The sequence below is a fragment of the Hyperolius riggenbachi genome, chromosome 2 (genome assembly GCF_040937935.1).
Source record: "Hyperolius riggenbachi isolate aHypRig1 chromosome 2, aHypRig1.pri, whole genome shotgun sequence".
NCBI lineage: Eukaryota > Metazoa > Chordata > Amphibia > Anura > Hyperoliidae > Hyperolius > Hyperolius riggenbachi.
Window position 1 is genome coordinate 534100136 of NC_090647.1, and position 18034 is coordinate 534118169.

The 18034-nt window shown below is 43.5% G+C and overlaps 1 protein-coding gene across 1 annotated transcript; it reads right to left on the bottom strand.

Moving 5' to 3' along the window:
• Window positions 1–1903: 1903 nt before the first annotated feature.
• On the bottom strand, window positions 1904–17648 carry LOC137545276 (zona pellucida sperm-binding protein 4-like). The gene is made up of 12 exons (XM_068266390.1): window positions 17450–17648; window positions 13787–13914; window positions 10957–11050; window positions 10488–10646; window positions 10106–10293; window positions 8486–8583; window positions 8053–8180; window positions 7574–7763; window positions 4774–4918; window positions 3629–3707; window positions 2476–2562; window positions 1904–2040 (listed from the first exon to the last, which is right to left on the bottom strand). Exons 1-12 carry the CDS (start codon window positions 17646–17648, stop codon window positions 1904–1906), a joined length of 1632 nt encoding a protein of 543 aa, XP_068122491.1.
• Window positions 17649–18034: the final 386 nt, after the last annotated feature.

The following is an 18034-nucleotide window of genomic DNA, read 5'->3' on the forward strand; positions in this document are numbered from 1 at the left end:
TTTTTTATCTCTTTCTTGCTCTCAGAAGACATTTTCTGCTAGGAAAGTGTTTTAGTTTGAATTTCTTATCAGTGAGTATCAGGACTGAGTCAGCCCTTACATACCTGATATTTAACTTTCAAGCAGAAAAAAAAAGTGTGTGTGCTAGGCACTGTACATAACTATGTCTGTCACATGTCACTTTGGGTATCCTTTAAGTGCCTCAGCTGTGCAGCTGGGAGAGGGGTTACTTGCCCATAAGTCCATTTGTACATTCCAAACATCTTGCATGCATCCATCCTATGGGACACATTGCAAGACTCCCTACTTCACACTTCCAAGCCGGAAGTAGAAGTGCATGGTAGTGAGTCTTGCAACGCGTCCCATAGGATGCATGCAAGATATTTGGAACGTATAGACTGACTTCTGCACAAGTAACCCTCTCAGCTGCGGCAATTAGGTTTCATTTTGAATCATGAATGCAAGTCCTTAGGGACTGACGAGCCCAATGCTGGAGCAGGGTAAGCCATATATTGGCTGTGTCCTGTGCCCAAGTCTCCCAGCAGTGATTTTATAGGTATGCCCTAGGGGCATTTTTGAGCCCTGTATTAAGAGTCTGAGGCCTGGCTAAAGTGGGAACCCAGCCTCATGGGGTGTAACAGCAGGAGCCAATCGTTTTAGTGTCAGCTGATTGTCTGCCCAGGGCAGAAGTTTCAGCCACTCAAACAGAATTGAGCATCTGAAGAATTGTATTATGGCCACCTTAACAGTGATCAGATCCCATGAAAAGGATCTGTTCCCAAAAGAAAAAAAAACATTTTAACTAGTGGACTGCTAAGGCCAGGTTTCTACTAGACCCGAGCTGTTTCCAAGACAGCACAATTAAACTCCCTGTAGCTATCTCATGCACATCTATAGGGATTCCGATGTGTTTTCAGATCCGTGTGGGAAGAGCAGCCATGCCAAATTCTGATCTTTAGCAAAATTGGGGTGCTTAACTTAAGATTAACAGAGTGAGGGGGCCAGATAACAGGGCACCATGGCAAGGCTTCACAAGGTGCCCACTGACCTTTGTATCCAATAAGGTTGCCATGAAAATTGCAGTAAGCACTTATTCCCCATACCCCAGCAGCAAGGGACCCCTCTCCCAAAGCAGAACTACCAGGTGGGGCAACTCTTGCATGCTGAGTGACTAGACACCATGGCAGGAGAGTCTTTTAAAACTTGGCATAAACTAGTAAGCATCAAGCCACTGCACCTCCTCAGTTTAACAGTTGCAGGCTTATGCAGCTGCTGCATTAGATCAAAAAAGCTGCACAAGATCAAAATGTGCATTCTGTTGACCATACCTGCAATTGAGAAACCTACTTCAGGTTGCTGTGCCTTTTGGACTTACCACAGTAAAAAAGGTTTGCACGCAGCCATAAAGTTTTGCACAAGTACAGAGAACGTGAAGGGGTGGATGCAGACTAGAAATGCCTAATGAGAATGCTATTGTATAGTGCTCTGTTGACTTCATTTGAGAGCTGCAGTCACTAAGGGCTCACCCTACAGTTTTACAGCCCAGTTAAAAAAAAAACAAAAAAAAACTTTGATTTGCCCTCATACATGGGTGTTAAAATTGGTCAGTGACCAGCCAATCAAAATTGTACACTCTAGTCTTGCCCAAGAACTCCTTGCTGAATAGGTACTGGTTTCAGCCAGGGTTCAAACTGGTCTCATGTCAGAGGTGGTGGTGTGGTTGACAAGTACATTATCCAACCACTATCCCTGCAAGTTTAATTCTGCCAGAAATGATACAATTAAATGTGCTTCCAGCTGATATGGATTGGCTCATCCAAAACCTATGCAGGGCAAAGGTAACATTGACAAGATCTATTGCTGTGGACTTATACCTACAAAATAAACACAAAGACTACATGGGTTAAATATTTACTCTTTTAATGCTATACTTGTTTTGCCTTTTCAGCAGAAAAATGATCAAGATTACACCAACAGTACAGCCAGGTACCACAGCCAAGATCCAGCCCATCTTTGAAAGAGGACCACTTCCATGAACACCTAGGAGGAAAGAAGTTACACATAAGACCATATGTTCATTTCAGAATTAACTTCATCTAAAACCTTTGGGCCAACTTTTCCTCCAATGAATGCAAGAGGAATAAGGTACTACAAAGTGACATGGGCCATTTGTAGCATTTGGCTTGAGTACTGTTGGTGCCAGGGAAGTTATGAACACCAAGGGATGGGGAAAGTAAATTGGGCACTGTGGAAGGGGCAGCAGGGTCTGGCCAAGCAATAAGTGCCTTCTAATGGAGGTGAATGCAAGACACCTCTGGAAATATGAGCCTTATAAAGCAGAGAAGTCATAAGTGGTCATGAGTTTCTGGCAATGAGTCTGTTTGGGAAGAAAGGGACTTTAAGCACTACAAAGTATTAAAGTCTGACTGAGCCTTGTACACACGTTTATCAAGTTGAAGCAGCCCAGCACTATACCTTCAAACTCTTCTGCACCCTGGTAGAATGCAACTGGTCCTTCTGCTGACACCAGAGTTCCAGACTCCAAGTCATGAGCTCTTCTTCCTGTAACAGAAACATCTGTGAGATCTACTGGCTTAACTCAAACAGCCTTCAATGCCATCCATAATAGGTTAATTGATCTCTTGGCATTTTGTGCCTTGCGCCAGACCTTTGTGGCTAAGCAACCAGAAGCTGGGTAGACCTGCTAGTGACAAATACACTAGTATTATGTGCCAACTATTGCAGGTTCTATCATTTGTATGTTACCTTAAGATCATAATGTGTTAAAGCCAAAAGTTGTTGGCAGGGGTAGTTATCTATTCAAGTCCTCATGTTTTCTATAGCATGCAATACTCTACATTGACCCAGAAGTGGTACTAGGTTGATGCTACTGGGATCCAGCACATGAAACTTGATGCTGTCATTACCTTGACACCACTTTTTAATTTCAACATGAAGGTTAAATCTTAAGTCATTACTTAGGATTCCATCCATTATCTAGTCTGGATGGTGTAATGGTTAAGGGCTCTGCCTCTGACAGACCAGGGTTCGAATCTCAGCCCTGACTGTTCAGTATGTCAGAACCTATTCACTGACCTTGGGCCAGTCTCCCTCAACACTGCCTATAGAGCGTGTCCTAGTGGCTGCAGCTCTGGCGCTTCAAGTCCACCAGGAGAAGAGCGTGATAAATGTTCTGTGATTTTAGTCTAGACTTATCTTGGTTGGGGCCCTCTGCTTATGTCCCATTTTATAATTCATGTAGGGTTTTCTATCTGCATTAGACTATGTAGGTGCCTGTTTACCTTGGCATCCACTTTTGTGCACTTTTGATCAACAGGGAACTCTGAAAACAAGTCATTAGCACTAGGTATGGTCATTCTCATTGGGTGGATGCAGGATACAAACTTCATAAAACCTACAAAATGTAGGTGGCACTTGCACAATATGAAATTTAGTTCAATATGAAATGTAAACTACTTCAGCTAGTATGACATGCTGTAGATGCCACCATGGCCCTTAAATTCATGGTGAAGCAACATGGCATTCTGGCTGCTGTACCATAATGGAAGTGCATGCACTAGAATGGAATGGTTTACTAAGAGCAGGCCTAAGCACACAGATTGCTTACTTCTTGCAGAATTGCATGTGGTCACACATGGGTTACCAGGAGATGGGACACAGACCGATGCACTGCAGTGGAAATATACCTGCAAGACAGACAATATGTAGTCAGCTCTCATACAAGTACTAAAGCTTAGCAAGTGCATGACATTGATAGCAAGGTGGACATTTTGGACTAAGCCCAATACTTGTTTAAGGCCTAGGAATTTTATTGGAAGATCACTCATTTTACTACACATAGTAACTTAAGACAAATCTCTCATCCTAGGTTTTATAGGGAGAAGATTCTGCAATTGTGGGGCATGCAGCAACAGTGTCAGGAGCATTTACCAGGTAACCTAGGCAGGTGCTCGGGGCCTAGTGGGTGTCAGGCCCACCTGCCAGCATTTGACCTCCCCACTTCAGCTTACCAAAAAGGACCATGGAGAACCCTAAATCTACTACATTGCTTAGGGTCCCATTACATCTTAATCCAGCTCTGGTTTCTAGTATTTTGTAACAGGTAAGGCCTCTTTTCCATGGACAGTTAAACTGCTCTGCAAGCTTTTACCAGGCAGTGAAATGCCTCAAACTGTCCATGGAAAAAAGAGGCCCAAGCCTGGTTGGTTAAAGGGGCACTATGGAAATTATTTATCTGTTGCACAATTTAACTTGTACATTTTGCCAGAGTAAAATGACCCATAAATTACTTTTCTCCCCCATGGAGATTGACTAGTACAAAACCTTTTGCTTGTCATTACTACCTACTGTAAGCGACAGGAGAAAATTTACGGCTCTATTTCAAAAAAAAAAAAAAAAAAAAGTTTGCACACATTTTAAATTGTGCCATAGTGCCCCTTTAAAGTCTTCAGTCTTACTCAATGGTTCCCAAACCAAGCCACTGCATGTATGCAAGCTAGAGGTTACCAAAGAGCTGCTAATTTACAGCTTTCATGCAGCTTGATGTCAGACCAAATGCAGGTGCTGTTACTTTGACTAGTCTAGAGCGACACTACAGTTTCCTGTAGAAAGTGCAGTTTATGGTCTCCAAGTGTAACAATTCTACAGCAAAGCATTCATCTTATGCCATCCCATATGTGGAACTCATGAGATGGAACAGAGGCACCAAATTTCAAAAGGTGAAAAAAAGGTTGGGGGTAAAATAAAACTTACCAGTCCACCTATTGGCTGCTGATTTCCAGAGTTGACAAATGTGAAAGTGCTCACAATAAAGCGCTTATAATGAAGTGGAAACTGAATTCCAGAGTTCCCAATGTTTACTGGTTGAGTCTTGTAGTTGTCTCCTCCAAAAGGGCACCTGTAGGTAAAGGACAACAGTTTACTGGTGGTGCCTAAAAGGTCTGTAGCATAGTCAGGGCAAGGCCATGGCACCAAAGCAGCCTTCGAAACTGGTGCAAGCTTGCCAATGCATGGAGATCAGGCGAGCACCTGACCATGGTAGTCTGCTGCTCGAGGCCTGTGCAACAGCCACCTTGCTCTGTGCATGTTTGCATTGTGGCCAGCAGCTATGGATTTTGGCAGCATTGGAGACTGAAAGGAAGAGGATGCTTCTGCACAGGAGATGAGCAGAGAAATAAGCGACATTGATGGCTGCTGCGGTGTGAAGACAAGCTTGCTACCTATACCAAAGGGGGTGGCTAGTGACAGTGGCTTTGGGCGGTAAAGATTACAAATCTGGCCCTGTACATAGTTTTACTACTAGGTGGTCTTGCATGGCAAATCCTTTAGTTACTAGCAGCCCTACTTTCAGAAGACTGGCTTATCTGCCTCTTGGAAAATGTTAACTTCAGATTGGAGATAACCTTTCCAAGTTTTGATTTTAAGCTGCCCATCTGATTCCAGGCTCATGGCACAGATATGGTCAAAAGCCATGAAACCTCATTTGAGGTAGTGGTCCATAGTTTCAGCTCCTGGCTGGACAGTGTGCTTTATTGAGTAGATATCATATGCCAATTATACCGCAAGAATTTACCACTTACAATTAGGAGATGGTGTAATCCAAGGGTGCCTATTAGGTAGATTGCAAAAGTCTACTGGGTAGATCCCACACCACCTGCCAGAGTGGTGTAGTACTAGGCATCACATGCCCCTAGTGGCTGGACTGCTCAAAGCCTTCCAACCCACAGAGTGACCAACCTCTTGGATGCAATTAAGCTGAACCAGCTGGAATTTGGCTGCAGACCAGCTAGAAGGGAGCTTGTGAGCTACAGCATTACAAACTACAGTATCTCAGGGTACAAAGCTGCCACCACCTCTGTAAAGGACAGAGGAGCTAACATCACTGACTAAGACTGGCAAGGAAAAATATTTATATAATGAATAGTAGTGACTTCAGAAAACTAGGATTTGTTCTGTGTGGCTGAATAGTAGGTGTAGCTGAGAAAGTGACTTTAGAAGTCTTCATTATAAATGTAATATGAATATACAGAAATTAAAAACCACGATTAAACAGTAAAGTAACCCAGTGTAAAAGAAAAAACAAATACTTGAGTTCAGGTGAAGTGTTTGTGGAAGCAAGTTAGAGTCCTTTGTTCCAGATCAAAATGCAAGAAGGCTGCTAGCTTGGTCCTCAGGCTAGCAGCATGCTCTGGTGGTGGTAAGATGGACTTGGGCAGAGTCCCAGCCTTGTCCTTTTCAAGGACCCAGTTTTGGGTGTGACCTCAAGGTCAGCCCCTGGGGGCTGGACTGGATTTTATCCTTTTGGGTGGGAGGGTTGTAAAAAATAAAAATTCCCAATACTTTAAAAATGGCTCCAGCAGATCTGGGAAATACCAAATCCTGACTAGGCCACCTGACTCCTAAGCAGTTTAGGCCAAATGTTACTGTTTGATGTTTTTTTTCACATTTAACTGGAAAGACTCTTGAAACAGCCAATTGAAAACATTGGCTTCCCTGGAGAACCTCTTAGTCCCATGAAAATATAGCTCTGCTATTAGCTGATATGGCCAGATTACAAAGATAGACCCCAAAGCCTTTTGCTAGACCTACACATACAATCTGTATTAGGGCTGGTGCTTCCATAGAGGCAAAGAGGCAATTGCCCCATAGCCTGACAGGGCCCCCAAGGTGCACCTCTAACCCCCAGCTATGGTGACCTATAACAGCAGTAATGCTTTAGTATATAGGAAGACAGCTCAAAGAAACTGAAAAGGTCTGGCACAAGCTGTTAAATGCTGCAGTACAGTGCTGATATATTTAATCAGATTGGCAGCTGACTCAGGGGTCCTGGGGATCATTTGGTTGGAAGGGGCATCAGCATTAGGCACTAGGTCTTTGACTTGGAGATTTGTGATATATGCTGTCCTGAAGTTTTGCACTGTGGTGAGAGTTATGATTTCTCAAGATGGGGAGCCACACATTTAGATGCATTATGTGCTACTGCTGGTTACAATTTGCTGAACATTGTATGATACTGTAAGCACGATAATGGGCTCTATTCTCAATGAGTTACCGCATGAGTTAAATTAGGTAGTGGTAGACACTGACCAAAATATCTCCATTTTCAAAGTCACAATTTTTCTCCCTAAATTACCTCATGTGGTAAAAGTGTGGTAATTACCTCAAAATTTATCTCCAATTTGAGATTCTCAATTGAAAATTTGGTAAGGATTTTTTTTTATCACTTACAAATGGTAGGTAATAACCACTTCTCTGCTGTTGGCCTTTAGGATGGAGCCTGTTGAGCTTTGTTTGCTCAAGTTTGTCAATTTTACATAGAAGGCAGAAAAGACGAGTGTCTAATCTTAAGGCACACTTCAGATGTTTTACAGTCTTAGATGATTTAATACTACTGAAGTGCAGTGTCAATATAGATTAAAAAAATAAAGACCCTGTAAGAGTGAGCGAATGTCATGTCAATAGCATGGCTACCAAAAACTATGCAGATACCTGCTGTTAATATTCATGGGCTGTACTACATGGTCTGGAAATTGTTGCTACCAGTAAATCTTACCCATCTATAAGAAGTGGCCACTGAGGTTGAAGGATGGGGGTTTCAGAGTTTGTGGCCCAGCATTGATCCAACATCAGCACCAAGTTCGGGTCATTTCTGTTAAGGATGCGAACTTCAACAAAAACCGGATCCCTAAGGACCTTCAGTATGGGGTATTCTGCATCTGCATAGTACTGTTGGTACTGAGGATCTAAGGAAAATCAAGACCAGAAAGTGGCATGTTAGTGTTTATTCACTCCAGGCTCAGCCAGGGAAGGGAGAGAAGAAAGAAAAACAAACAAAAAAAACACACATTTGCCTACTGGTTGAAACTGCATTGGCTTGTAGCTGCATGTTCCACCATAGTGGAAGTCCCAGGCCAGCACAGTATCTTGTGACTGAGCTATGTTAGCCTGCACACCCATCTCCATGTATGCAGTACCATCTACAGCAAGTCAGTTAATTGAATGCCCATTTTAGAATTTAGGACTAGCACTTACCTTTGGCAATTCTCAGCTCCAAGTTCAGTGGGCCGGTACTGCTGGCAGGTGATGGAGGTGGCAGGGTGAAGACTTCAACGCTCAATGGAACTGAGCCTCCAGCAACATAACTGCAACGGATGTGCAACCTAAGAAGACAGTTTTTACTGTAAGAAAGGAGCAACATTAAGCCCGTCTTATGCCTTTTCTTCCAGTTGACAAGCACTGTAGCTGGGAACCATTTAGGTTTACAAAGCCTCTACACTTTTCAGAAGTAGCAGAAGGCATTGTCCATGTCTGAAGCAGGTCAAAGACGCACTAGTGGATGTGAGGAAACCACCACAAAAGGGGACAAACACTTCATCCTATTCAATATTGTTATTCTTGGCCTAGTGCCCTCAGATGACATGTCTAAAACAACATTTGGGTTGTATTTTTCAATTTCATAGCTTACCTGAAGGTGCTGTCCCTGGTTATTGAGGAACCTCTCCATGTCTCAATATCTTGATCAGCAACCAGATCATTCTCATAAACCACAGCAGTGCCATCATCCTTTCAGGACAAAAAGGTTTTAAATTAGGTTTGTGTTCATATCTATGAAAACTAGGTTACTGTAAGATGCAGTAGAATGCAACATAGGAAAAATACTGCAAGGCCTTATTCACATGGGCAGGGTCTCCCAAGTCCTCCTGTTCTACCAAGCACCACTCTAAGTTGTGTGATTCTTTTGATAAAGAAAGTACAAAACCAAAATGTTTTCTGGCCACCAGTGCTGTATAGTTAATTTCTTCTCCTGCTGGTTTGAGCATTAGATACCACAGGCACTGGATGTGCTTCTGTATAAATTTAACTTATGCAGGGCTGGTTTTAGACTGCCTAAAAGCAAACTTGGAGGATGTGCCCCAGAAACTGAGAATGGGATATACCCCATTTCATGTATACCAGGCATATAGACCAATCACTGGAGAGAGCACCATGGCCAGTCATGGCAGTGATTGGCCCAATGCGTACCCATTACATAGCTGCCATATTTTGGTGCAGGGGAAAGCAGATATAGGCCTCAATTCACTAAGATCACGCTGGAGATAATAAGGCAAGAGAAAAACTTTACCTTCACACAGTGAGAGTTATCTTATCTCTTCCATTCCTTACGTTACCTCCTCTGTAGTCATTTTCACACGCAGTTAATTAACAGCCTGTCTAACTCTGGAGTTATTTTAAGGATTAAAGAGTTAACTTAAAGACAGAAGAGTTAGGTTTGCCTGAGGTAAAATGTTTCCTTAATACTACATGCCTTATCACCATGGTAACAACTCTAGAAGAGTTAAGACAGGAGATAAGCTTAGTGAATTGAGGCCATAGTCCCAGCAGCATCAACATACTCCCTCCAGGCTGCTATGGATAGTTGAGGAAAGTTGTAAATTCGACTTCCAGCTATTACTGGCGGCTGGATTAGTGTTTAGCACTCTGTCTTCTGATGGCTCCCAAATCACTCACTGATTGCTACTGCTATAGCCATAATTCCTATTATGGCCTATGGCGGTGCTCAAATCCCCTGTGCTGTTTACAGTGCTCTGGCCTACTGACCACACCACCCTCATTGGGCCAATTGCTGCACTTCACTGGTCCAGGTATTGCACCATGATACCACCCACAAGACCATTGGCACCAAGTACTGAAAGGAGCAGTTGCTAGCTGTGATTGGCTGGCCTGGTTCCAGCTCCTTGATCCAATTTGTCATGTGCCCAAGCTTTCCCCTGACTGGACATGGTGATGTCACCAGTGATGGGTGTTCCTGTAGCATGCCTTGATAAAGAGGCATATAGCAGTACCTCACCTGCTTATGAGGTTGTAGGGAAGGGTGGCAGGTGCCACTGGTCAAATGAGGACATGGATTTGGGGATGATTGTAGTGTGCCAGGAAGGTGGGCAAATAGAGCAAGTGCCCCAAATGTTGCCCCCTTGATTTTGCTGCCTGAATTATGCAATTCAGGTGGCTTCATGGTAGTTCCACCCCTGCTTTTATGTAAAGGCCTTAGCTGAGCACATTTTGGAAAGTAATCAAAAGCACTTACAGTATATGTTGTGCCACAAGCAGATAATGGGAAATTGAAGATAAGGAAGACATCATTTTGGACTACAGGATTACATCCAGGTCCACTTCCCCTCAGAAGCTTGACAGAAGAAAGAATTAGAGATGGCACAGTGGCATCTTTGGAAACTGCAACAGAAAGCTGACCATCCATGGTGCACTGGGCAGTAACTAGAAGAGAAAAAATGAATACTATACTGTAGTCAATGAGATGCTACAGCTGGCTTGCATGCAGGTCTGGCCATTTCTAGTCATGCAAAATTGGTCAGCTGTATGCACTTCCTGCTGATTGACAGCATCAAGCTACATACAAATTTGTATGGAAGCTTGAATTAGCAACTCACATGTACTAAACCTCCAGTTACCTTTGTTGCCATAGTAGCAGGGATTCCTGGAGTCTGTCTGGTCATAGCAGCAGCCATTTTGTGAGCAGACATCTTGAGAGACTGATGTGCCACCACATGAAAGTCTGCTTTCTCTGGGGACGTTTGAGCAATCACCAACTGATGGAGCATCATCCATCACTGCAAAACAAAGCAGAGCTCGTCACATACAGAGAACAGATTTAAATCACTGCACAAGTTAGTATGGTGCAGTGTTGCTCAAACCTGGCCTTGTGACTCCCCAACAGCAGGCTTTGTAGGCAACCTCACCTATACACAGGTGGGGTAGTGTCTCATCTAGGTGGATTCCATGTACCAGAGACCAATTGCCCCACCTGTGCATAGGCGAGGTTGTCTGCAAAACATGCACTGTTGGGGAGTCACGAGGACAGGTTTGAGAAACCCTGGTATGGTCTAAAACCATCTGGCCTTGTAGCACTGTAGGTCTTACCAATTATTGGACACCTGAGAACTTCCTTCTGGTACACTTCCCATTCTCCTGTGGTGTTCACCTCCAAGAAGATGGTCATCATGTAGTACCCATCCTGTATGTTGACAAGATAGCCAAGTTATCTCATTGACAAGTTTTAGTTAACTATTACATGGCAGATAAGTTTATGCAGCTTCTAACTATTTGAGGGAAGCACAATAGATTTTCCCAACACCTGGAACAAGACAAGTTTGGGAGCAATGACTTCAACTAAAAGCACATATTTTTAAACTCCTGTATTACTAGGAAGTTGAGTGGCTGTCAAGTTACCAATGCATTGGTGGCCAGAGAAAAATTAAAGTCAACATTAGCTGAACAATGCACTCCCTTCAGCCCTTTACATTGCATGATTTGCCAGCCTTGTTTTAGCCCTCTTGAAGATGGAGATCTTGAACCATACCATGAATGGTGAGTAGTTTAGCCACCATACTACAGTATATGGAGGTTGAACAGTTGAAGTGTGTACACATCTTTAAAGAGGAACTCTAGTGAAAATGTAATACAGCACTTCATTTTACAATAATTATGTATAAATGATTTAGTCAGTGTATGGCCATTGTAAAATCTTTTAAATCCCTGATTTACATTCTGACATTTACAGTTGGCAGGTGATGTAGCTGCTGCATGCTTTTTTGGCAGTTGGAAACAGCTGTAAACAGCCATGTCACACAATGTAACAGGGTTCAGACTGGAAACTGCCAGGAGTACCATGGTCCTCAGTTTGTGGGAGGAGTTTCACCACAATGAAACACAGCACCCCCTGATGGTCAGTTTGTGAAAAGGAATAGATTTCTCATGCATGTAGTAGATAAAGGTGCCAGCAGAAAATAGTAGTCTATTAAAACCAAATATTGGGGACTGGGGTGGATTCATCTCCCCAATATGACAAGGCAAATACAAGGGCAGGAGTAACTCAGATTGTGCAGATAGGTGCAGCGCCTCTGCGCTGCACCTATCTGCACAACTGCGGAGTTACTCCTGCTCTTGTATTTGACTGAGGAAGTGGGCTTGGAATCCACAAAATGCATTGCATAATTTCATGTGGAGTACTGATTAACTATACATTCTGGATACCATATATGGTGGTTGTGTCATATTGGGGAGATGACTCCACCCCAGTCCCCAATATTTGGTTTTAATAGACTACTAACTTATTCTGCTGGCACCTCTAGGAGAAAATACATTATCCACCTGGTTGATGGGTGTGTACACCCTTATTTTTCTTCTATGGAGAGTGACTTCTTAGCCCGAGTGGGGACAGGCTTAATATCCCCATATGCAATCGGAATGGTCTTTTACTGCCAGAATGGATTGGAGGGTCATTAGGCCACAGCAGGCAGATCTCTGAATGTGTACATTCTAGGAGGAAACTAGAGTACCCGGAGGAAACCACGCAGACACAGGGAGAACAGACAAACTGTGCAGATAGTGTCCTGGCTGGGATGTGAACCGGGGACCCAATGCTGCAAGCAAGGCACATCCGCAAGCCCCAGGAGCAACAAGCAATTCACCAGAGTTAGTGCCCCAATCAGAAGCACATTCTGAGACAGATTCACAGGCAAGTGTTTAAACCAAGACATATGCAGCTTACTGCATATAGGAACAGCAACATCTGGAGAATAACTGGAACCAACAGCTTCTAGGAGCAGCGGAGTCTGGGACAACTGGAGGAGGAAGACTACATGGTGCATCGCAACCCTGATGGAGTGAAAGGGACACCACTGAGCGATCTTTGACCAGTCTTGCAGTGGTCAAACAGGCGGGGTGAGTGCAACTCCTAAGGGAGTGAAACACTGTTGTCTGTACCTGCGGAGCGCTGTCTATATACAATTTCAAGACTGGAATGGTTGCCTGAGGTCGGCAACCCAGACTTGTGAGTATATCCCCATCTGCTGTACAAATTGATTACCTTATATCAATACACTATTGGGGGCTCACGACTTTGTCTTCCTACAGATTTCTCATGTAAAAGGGGTATCAGCTACTGATTGGGATAACGTTCAATTCTTGGTCAGAGTTTCTCTTTAAGCCTGGCACATGCACAATTGTTTGAGCTTACCTACACAAATCAGTTTATAGTATCTGAATACACTGAACACTGTTGGCAGTGTTAAAACTGGCCACTGTAGATTGGTTTATGCACCCTTGATGTCTACAAAATTGAAGTTAATATCTAGACTTGCTTCCAGTCAACATACATTTGTAGAAAAATACCATGATTAACAAAGTCCTTACTCCGCAGATCATCATGCAGCAAGATGGGATGTCTCCAGATGTGGGCATTAAATGCATACACCTGGTTGGAGAAAGCCAGATGTCTGAGCAAGTGTCAATATGGACATAAGGATGCAGTGATTAAAGTTTTGGGGGTAGACTTCAGGCCTGGAGCCCACCAGCACCACTTTTCTAAGTGCTTGTAATTTGAAAAGCTCTTGCTAATGCAGCGCTATGAAAACAAAAAACCACTTCCCCTCCACTGGGATTAGACAAAATAAACTTTACAAATTACAACTGCAGCTGCTTACACAAGTTTTGTAAAAAGTGCAGGTTCCAAACATCACTCAGTATTGATCTAGAACAGTGAAGGATAACCTTGGCACTCCAGCTGTGGTGGAACTACAAGTCCCATGAGGCATTGCAATACTCTGACATTGCTAAGCATAACTCAGGGAGGCAGCAGCATGGGATTTGTAGTTTTGTCACAGCTGGAGTGCCAAGGTTAGCCATCACTGATCTAGATTTTCCACTTTAACCCTTTTTAAATCAGGGGGTGGGATTTAGGAACACTCACCTTCTCATAAAGATAGCAGCTGTAATATGGCACATAGAGGAATGAAACTCCTTTAGTTTCAGAGGTAAGCCAAACGCTGCAGGGGTTAACTGTATTATCCAACAGAACAGCCCGATGTCCATCAGCATCTGCAGATAAATAGAAGTTCAAATTATTGCTTCATGCAGATTATTAAACCACCTGTCACAACAGGTCACCCTGCCTAGAGAATTGAGTCAAAGTATGCACACATTTCTTTCTAGTGGTCTGTGGCTTGGAATTGGGCCAGAGGAACTTTGACACCTGCAATTGGTCCAGTGCCAACCAGCGTACATCAGATTTGCATCTCATTCACCATTTAGGGATGGCTATCGAAATTACAATACTGAGTTAGTGCGGATCAGAAAAGACTAGCAACTGCATTGCATGCATACCATTCAAAGCAGGAGATAAGCTGCAGGTTTTTTTTGGGGGGGGCAGTACATATCAGCATGGAGTTCACTTCTAAGTAACCACAACTATAGCATCAATTAATTACAGTTGGGTTGATGGAAAAGTATTGTGTGGGCAGAGCCAGGACAGGGTCCTCCAGCACCCAAGGCTGATAGCCCAAAGTGTGCCCCTCCATCCCTCCCAGCCACACACAATGGCTATCATTCATAAAGGTGCAGTCGGTAGTGCGGGAAAACACCGTTCTTCTCCGCAACCGGTACTTAAGACTTCTGGGTGGTCATTCATAAAGAAGTTGCCTGTTGCGGTAGAAGTGCGGAGGTTTTCTGGAGGAAGCTGGCGGAAGACATGCGGAAAGATTAAAGCTGCCCGATTCCCTCCGTGCGCTCCTCTGTCTGATGCTGCTTGGGAGGTCCGTCCCATTCATTTACACGTAATCCACCCGCCTATCGCTACTGTCGAGCAAGCGGTATTTTCCTTCTGCATACCGCTTGCTCTAATCTTTATGAATGGATGTGTTTGTAACTTTTTCTAGATAAATCTAGAAAAACTCCGCACAAGGCGTAAATGTATCGCTCTGTCAGCTTTTCATGCGGAAAGAGCCTTTATGAATGGGGATTTTGCAGAGTGTTCGGTAAAGTCACCGGTATTAAGCAATTCCACATGCGGAAATGCTTTATAAATGATAGCCATTGATTGCTATTAGACTTGCAGTCACTGCCATGTAACCCCTTTTATTTTTCTGCTTCAGACACGGGGGGGTAGCTGAATGAATTGTGCGCCCCTCCTACACTGCACCCTGAGGCTAGAGCCTCTTGCCTCAGCCCTGTGTGTAGGGATAACAAATGTGCAAATGAATGTTATGCAGCTTCAACCTGACCAGTCAGAATAACTTCCAGTAATTTTTATTGGTCCAGGTTTAGACTGCATAGCATTGACATGAAATTTTGAATGCATTGAGAAGTTTGCATTTCATTGATTAGACCTGGGCCACTCCTACCCCACTACTATAGCTGCACTAGGACCTCAAGGCAAACACCAGTTGCAGACATTCAGATGTGCAGAGCATATTAGTTATAAGCAGTTATCCACTGGGGAGGATCCTCAGATAAGGGCCTCTTACCTTGCAGGTGGCCAGGTGTTTAGAGATGCATAGCTACCTGCATGGCCATGCTAACGCTGCAATTTTAGGACAGCCAGTGTCACATCTGCAGAGTTAGTGCGAAAACTGCTAGAGAGTCCCCAAGTCATTTATTCCCAGCAAGTTTATCCTATGCTGAACCAACCCTCTAGAGCTGAGAATTCTCAAGCCATGCAAGCATTTAATTATACACATGGCTCCTATGCAGGGGCATAGCAATAGGGGGTGCAGAGCCACCACATTGGGGCCCTTGGGCCAGAGGGGCCCTCCCTCAATGACAGTATTGCCCTCTATTGGTCCTGTGCTCATAATGATCACTTCTATAGATACTTTGAATAGTAGGGATCATTAACAATGTCACTGTCCCTCAGAGGAGCTCACAATCTAATCCCCTCCATAGTGCTAATCCAAACAATTGTATAGCACTTTTCTCAAGAACCCCACTGGGATGCACTCAAGAAAGGCCTTACTGGCTAGATAATGACCCTAGCCAGGAATTTTAGTCATTTGTCCATTGCAGGCTACAGCCAGTTTAGGCCAAGCCAAATATCTGTATGTTTTAGGAGGAAACTCATGTAGACATCCCTGGCTGTGCATACAAACCTGGGACCCAATTATAAAGACAAAAGCTACAGCTATGGTCTAGTTGACTCAGACAGCATAGGTGAGGACAGTTACAAGCTGCACCTGCACACACCAGTCAGGTTACAGCAATCAGCCACATGTGGATGTATTACAGTAATGCAGAGGCAGACCTCCAAGCTGTATGAGATAGAGGCTTACTTACCACTGGAATAGCCATGCTGAATATGATTTATTTAAAACACTAGTTACTACTTAGAGCAGAATATAACCCTGCATTTCAACTTTGCTCTAAAACATTTACAGTATATTATATGCAACCAGCATTTTTTTTTTACTACACCAGCATTGGAAGGGTTACACAGGGCTTTAAAGTTCCTGGAGATTTCTGCAGATGCATCGGAAGCTGAAATAGATACATTTTGTTTACATAAATGTATCTAAGTGTTGAATGTGACTCATCTCTGACTGAGGAGCTTGGACAGCCAAAGAGTGTGTAACATTTATCAATAGATACATTCATCTAAATAGAATGTAGCAATCTGAACTTCTGCATATCTCTCCACGGAACTTTAAACCTCTGTGTTTAACCCTTCCAATGCTGGTCTAGTAAAAAAAAAAAATGCTTTTTGCATATAATATGCTGTAAATAATATTTTAAAACAAAGTTGAAATGCAGGGTTATATTCTGCTTTAACTGCCTTAGACTTTGAAGCTAAGTAACACATCTGTGGGAACAACAGTTTGCACATGCAGGGCCGGGCCGAGGCATAGGCTGGAGAGGCTCCAGCCTCAGGGCGCAGTGTAGGAGGGGGCACACAATTCATTCAGCTGTCATTCCTAATCATGTATGAAGCAGAAAGAAATAAGAAAAGGGGATACATAGCAGTGACTGCAAGCCAGATAACTAGATATTAAAGGTGTTGGGGAGGTTGTGGGCCCTGGGGCCCTCTTAGTCTAATAGCAATCAGTGTGTGACGGCTGGGGTGGGAGGGATGGAGGGGCGCACTTTGGTGTCGCAGCCTTGGGTGCTGGAGGACCTTGTCCCGCCTCTGTGCACATGTCTGATAGACTTAAGGGATAGGTGGATTTAGCTTTCAGGAGACAGTTGACAGACATGCAGGAGATGTGGCATAAGGCCCAAAAACACCTGTCTTATGACAACCTGCATGTAAGCAAAGCAAGTCACACCTGAAATGAATGAAGCCAAATTGGTTTAAACTAGGGATGGGCAATCAGATTCAAATAATTTTGATTATGCAGCTTGAAAATTGACCAATCAAAATGTTTACCTCCACAAGATTTGATTGGTTCCTGTTTAAACTGCTTAAATACACATAAAAAATTTGTATACTGTACAGCAACTCATGAGTCTCATTGACTATCGCTAGTCTGAACCACAAAAAAAAAAAAAAAAAAAAAAATCCAATGTTCCACAGCACATCAGTAATTAGGTGAAACCTCTACCTCAAACCTAATATTACATTATCAAAACATCAAGATATTCTTACCAATAGTAGAGAGCTGGACAGTTGCATTGCCATCAGCTACAGTATGTAGACTATACTCCATAAGGTCATCTCCACACACCAGGGAAGGCTCATCATAGAAAGACCCACTAACATCCAAGCTCTGTACAACTGAGCCCAGCCATAAGCCCACCAGCAGAGCTGGTATCCAGGCACTCCACCATCTCCCATATGCAGCCATGATGCTCACTGAGTACCCCTACTGCTAGGCTTCCCGCCTATTTCTACTCTGAGGACCACCTACTAGCAGCTGCTCATAATTAGGGATGGCCAATGAAATGCAAGCAATGCAAAGTATGAGGCAGGATTATGCAAATCTTGTATGCAGCTTGAAAATGGACCAATTAAACCCCATCAAGTTGCAATTCCATTGGTCCATTTTTAAGTTGCATGCATTTGCATTTGAATTGACATAATCCTGCATCAACTAGTGCAGATCTACCGGTACTTATTAGGTGTCATTAGAGATGATTAGTAGGGTTTAGGGATAGTCAGGCCTCTTTTCCACGAACTGTTGACAGGCAGTGAAATGCCTCTCAAACTCTCACAACTGCTTGCTGCTGCCTG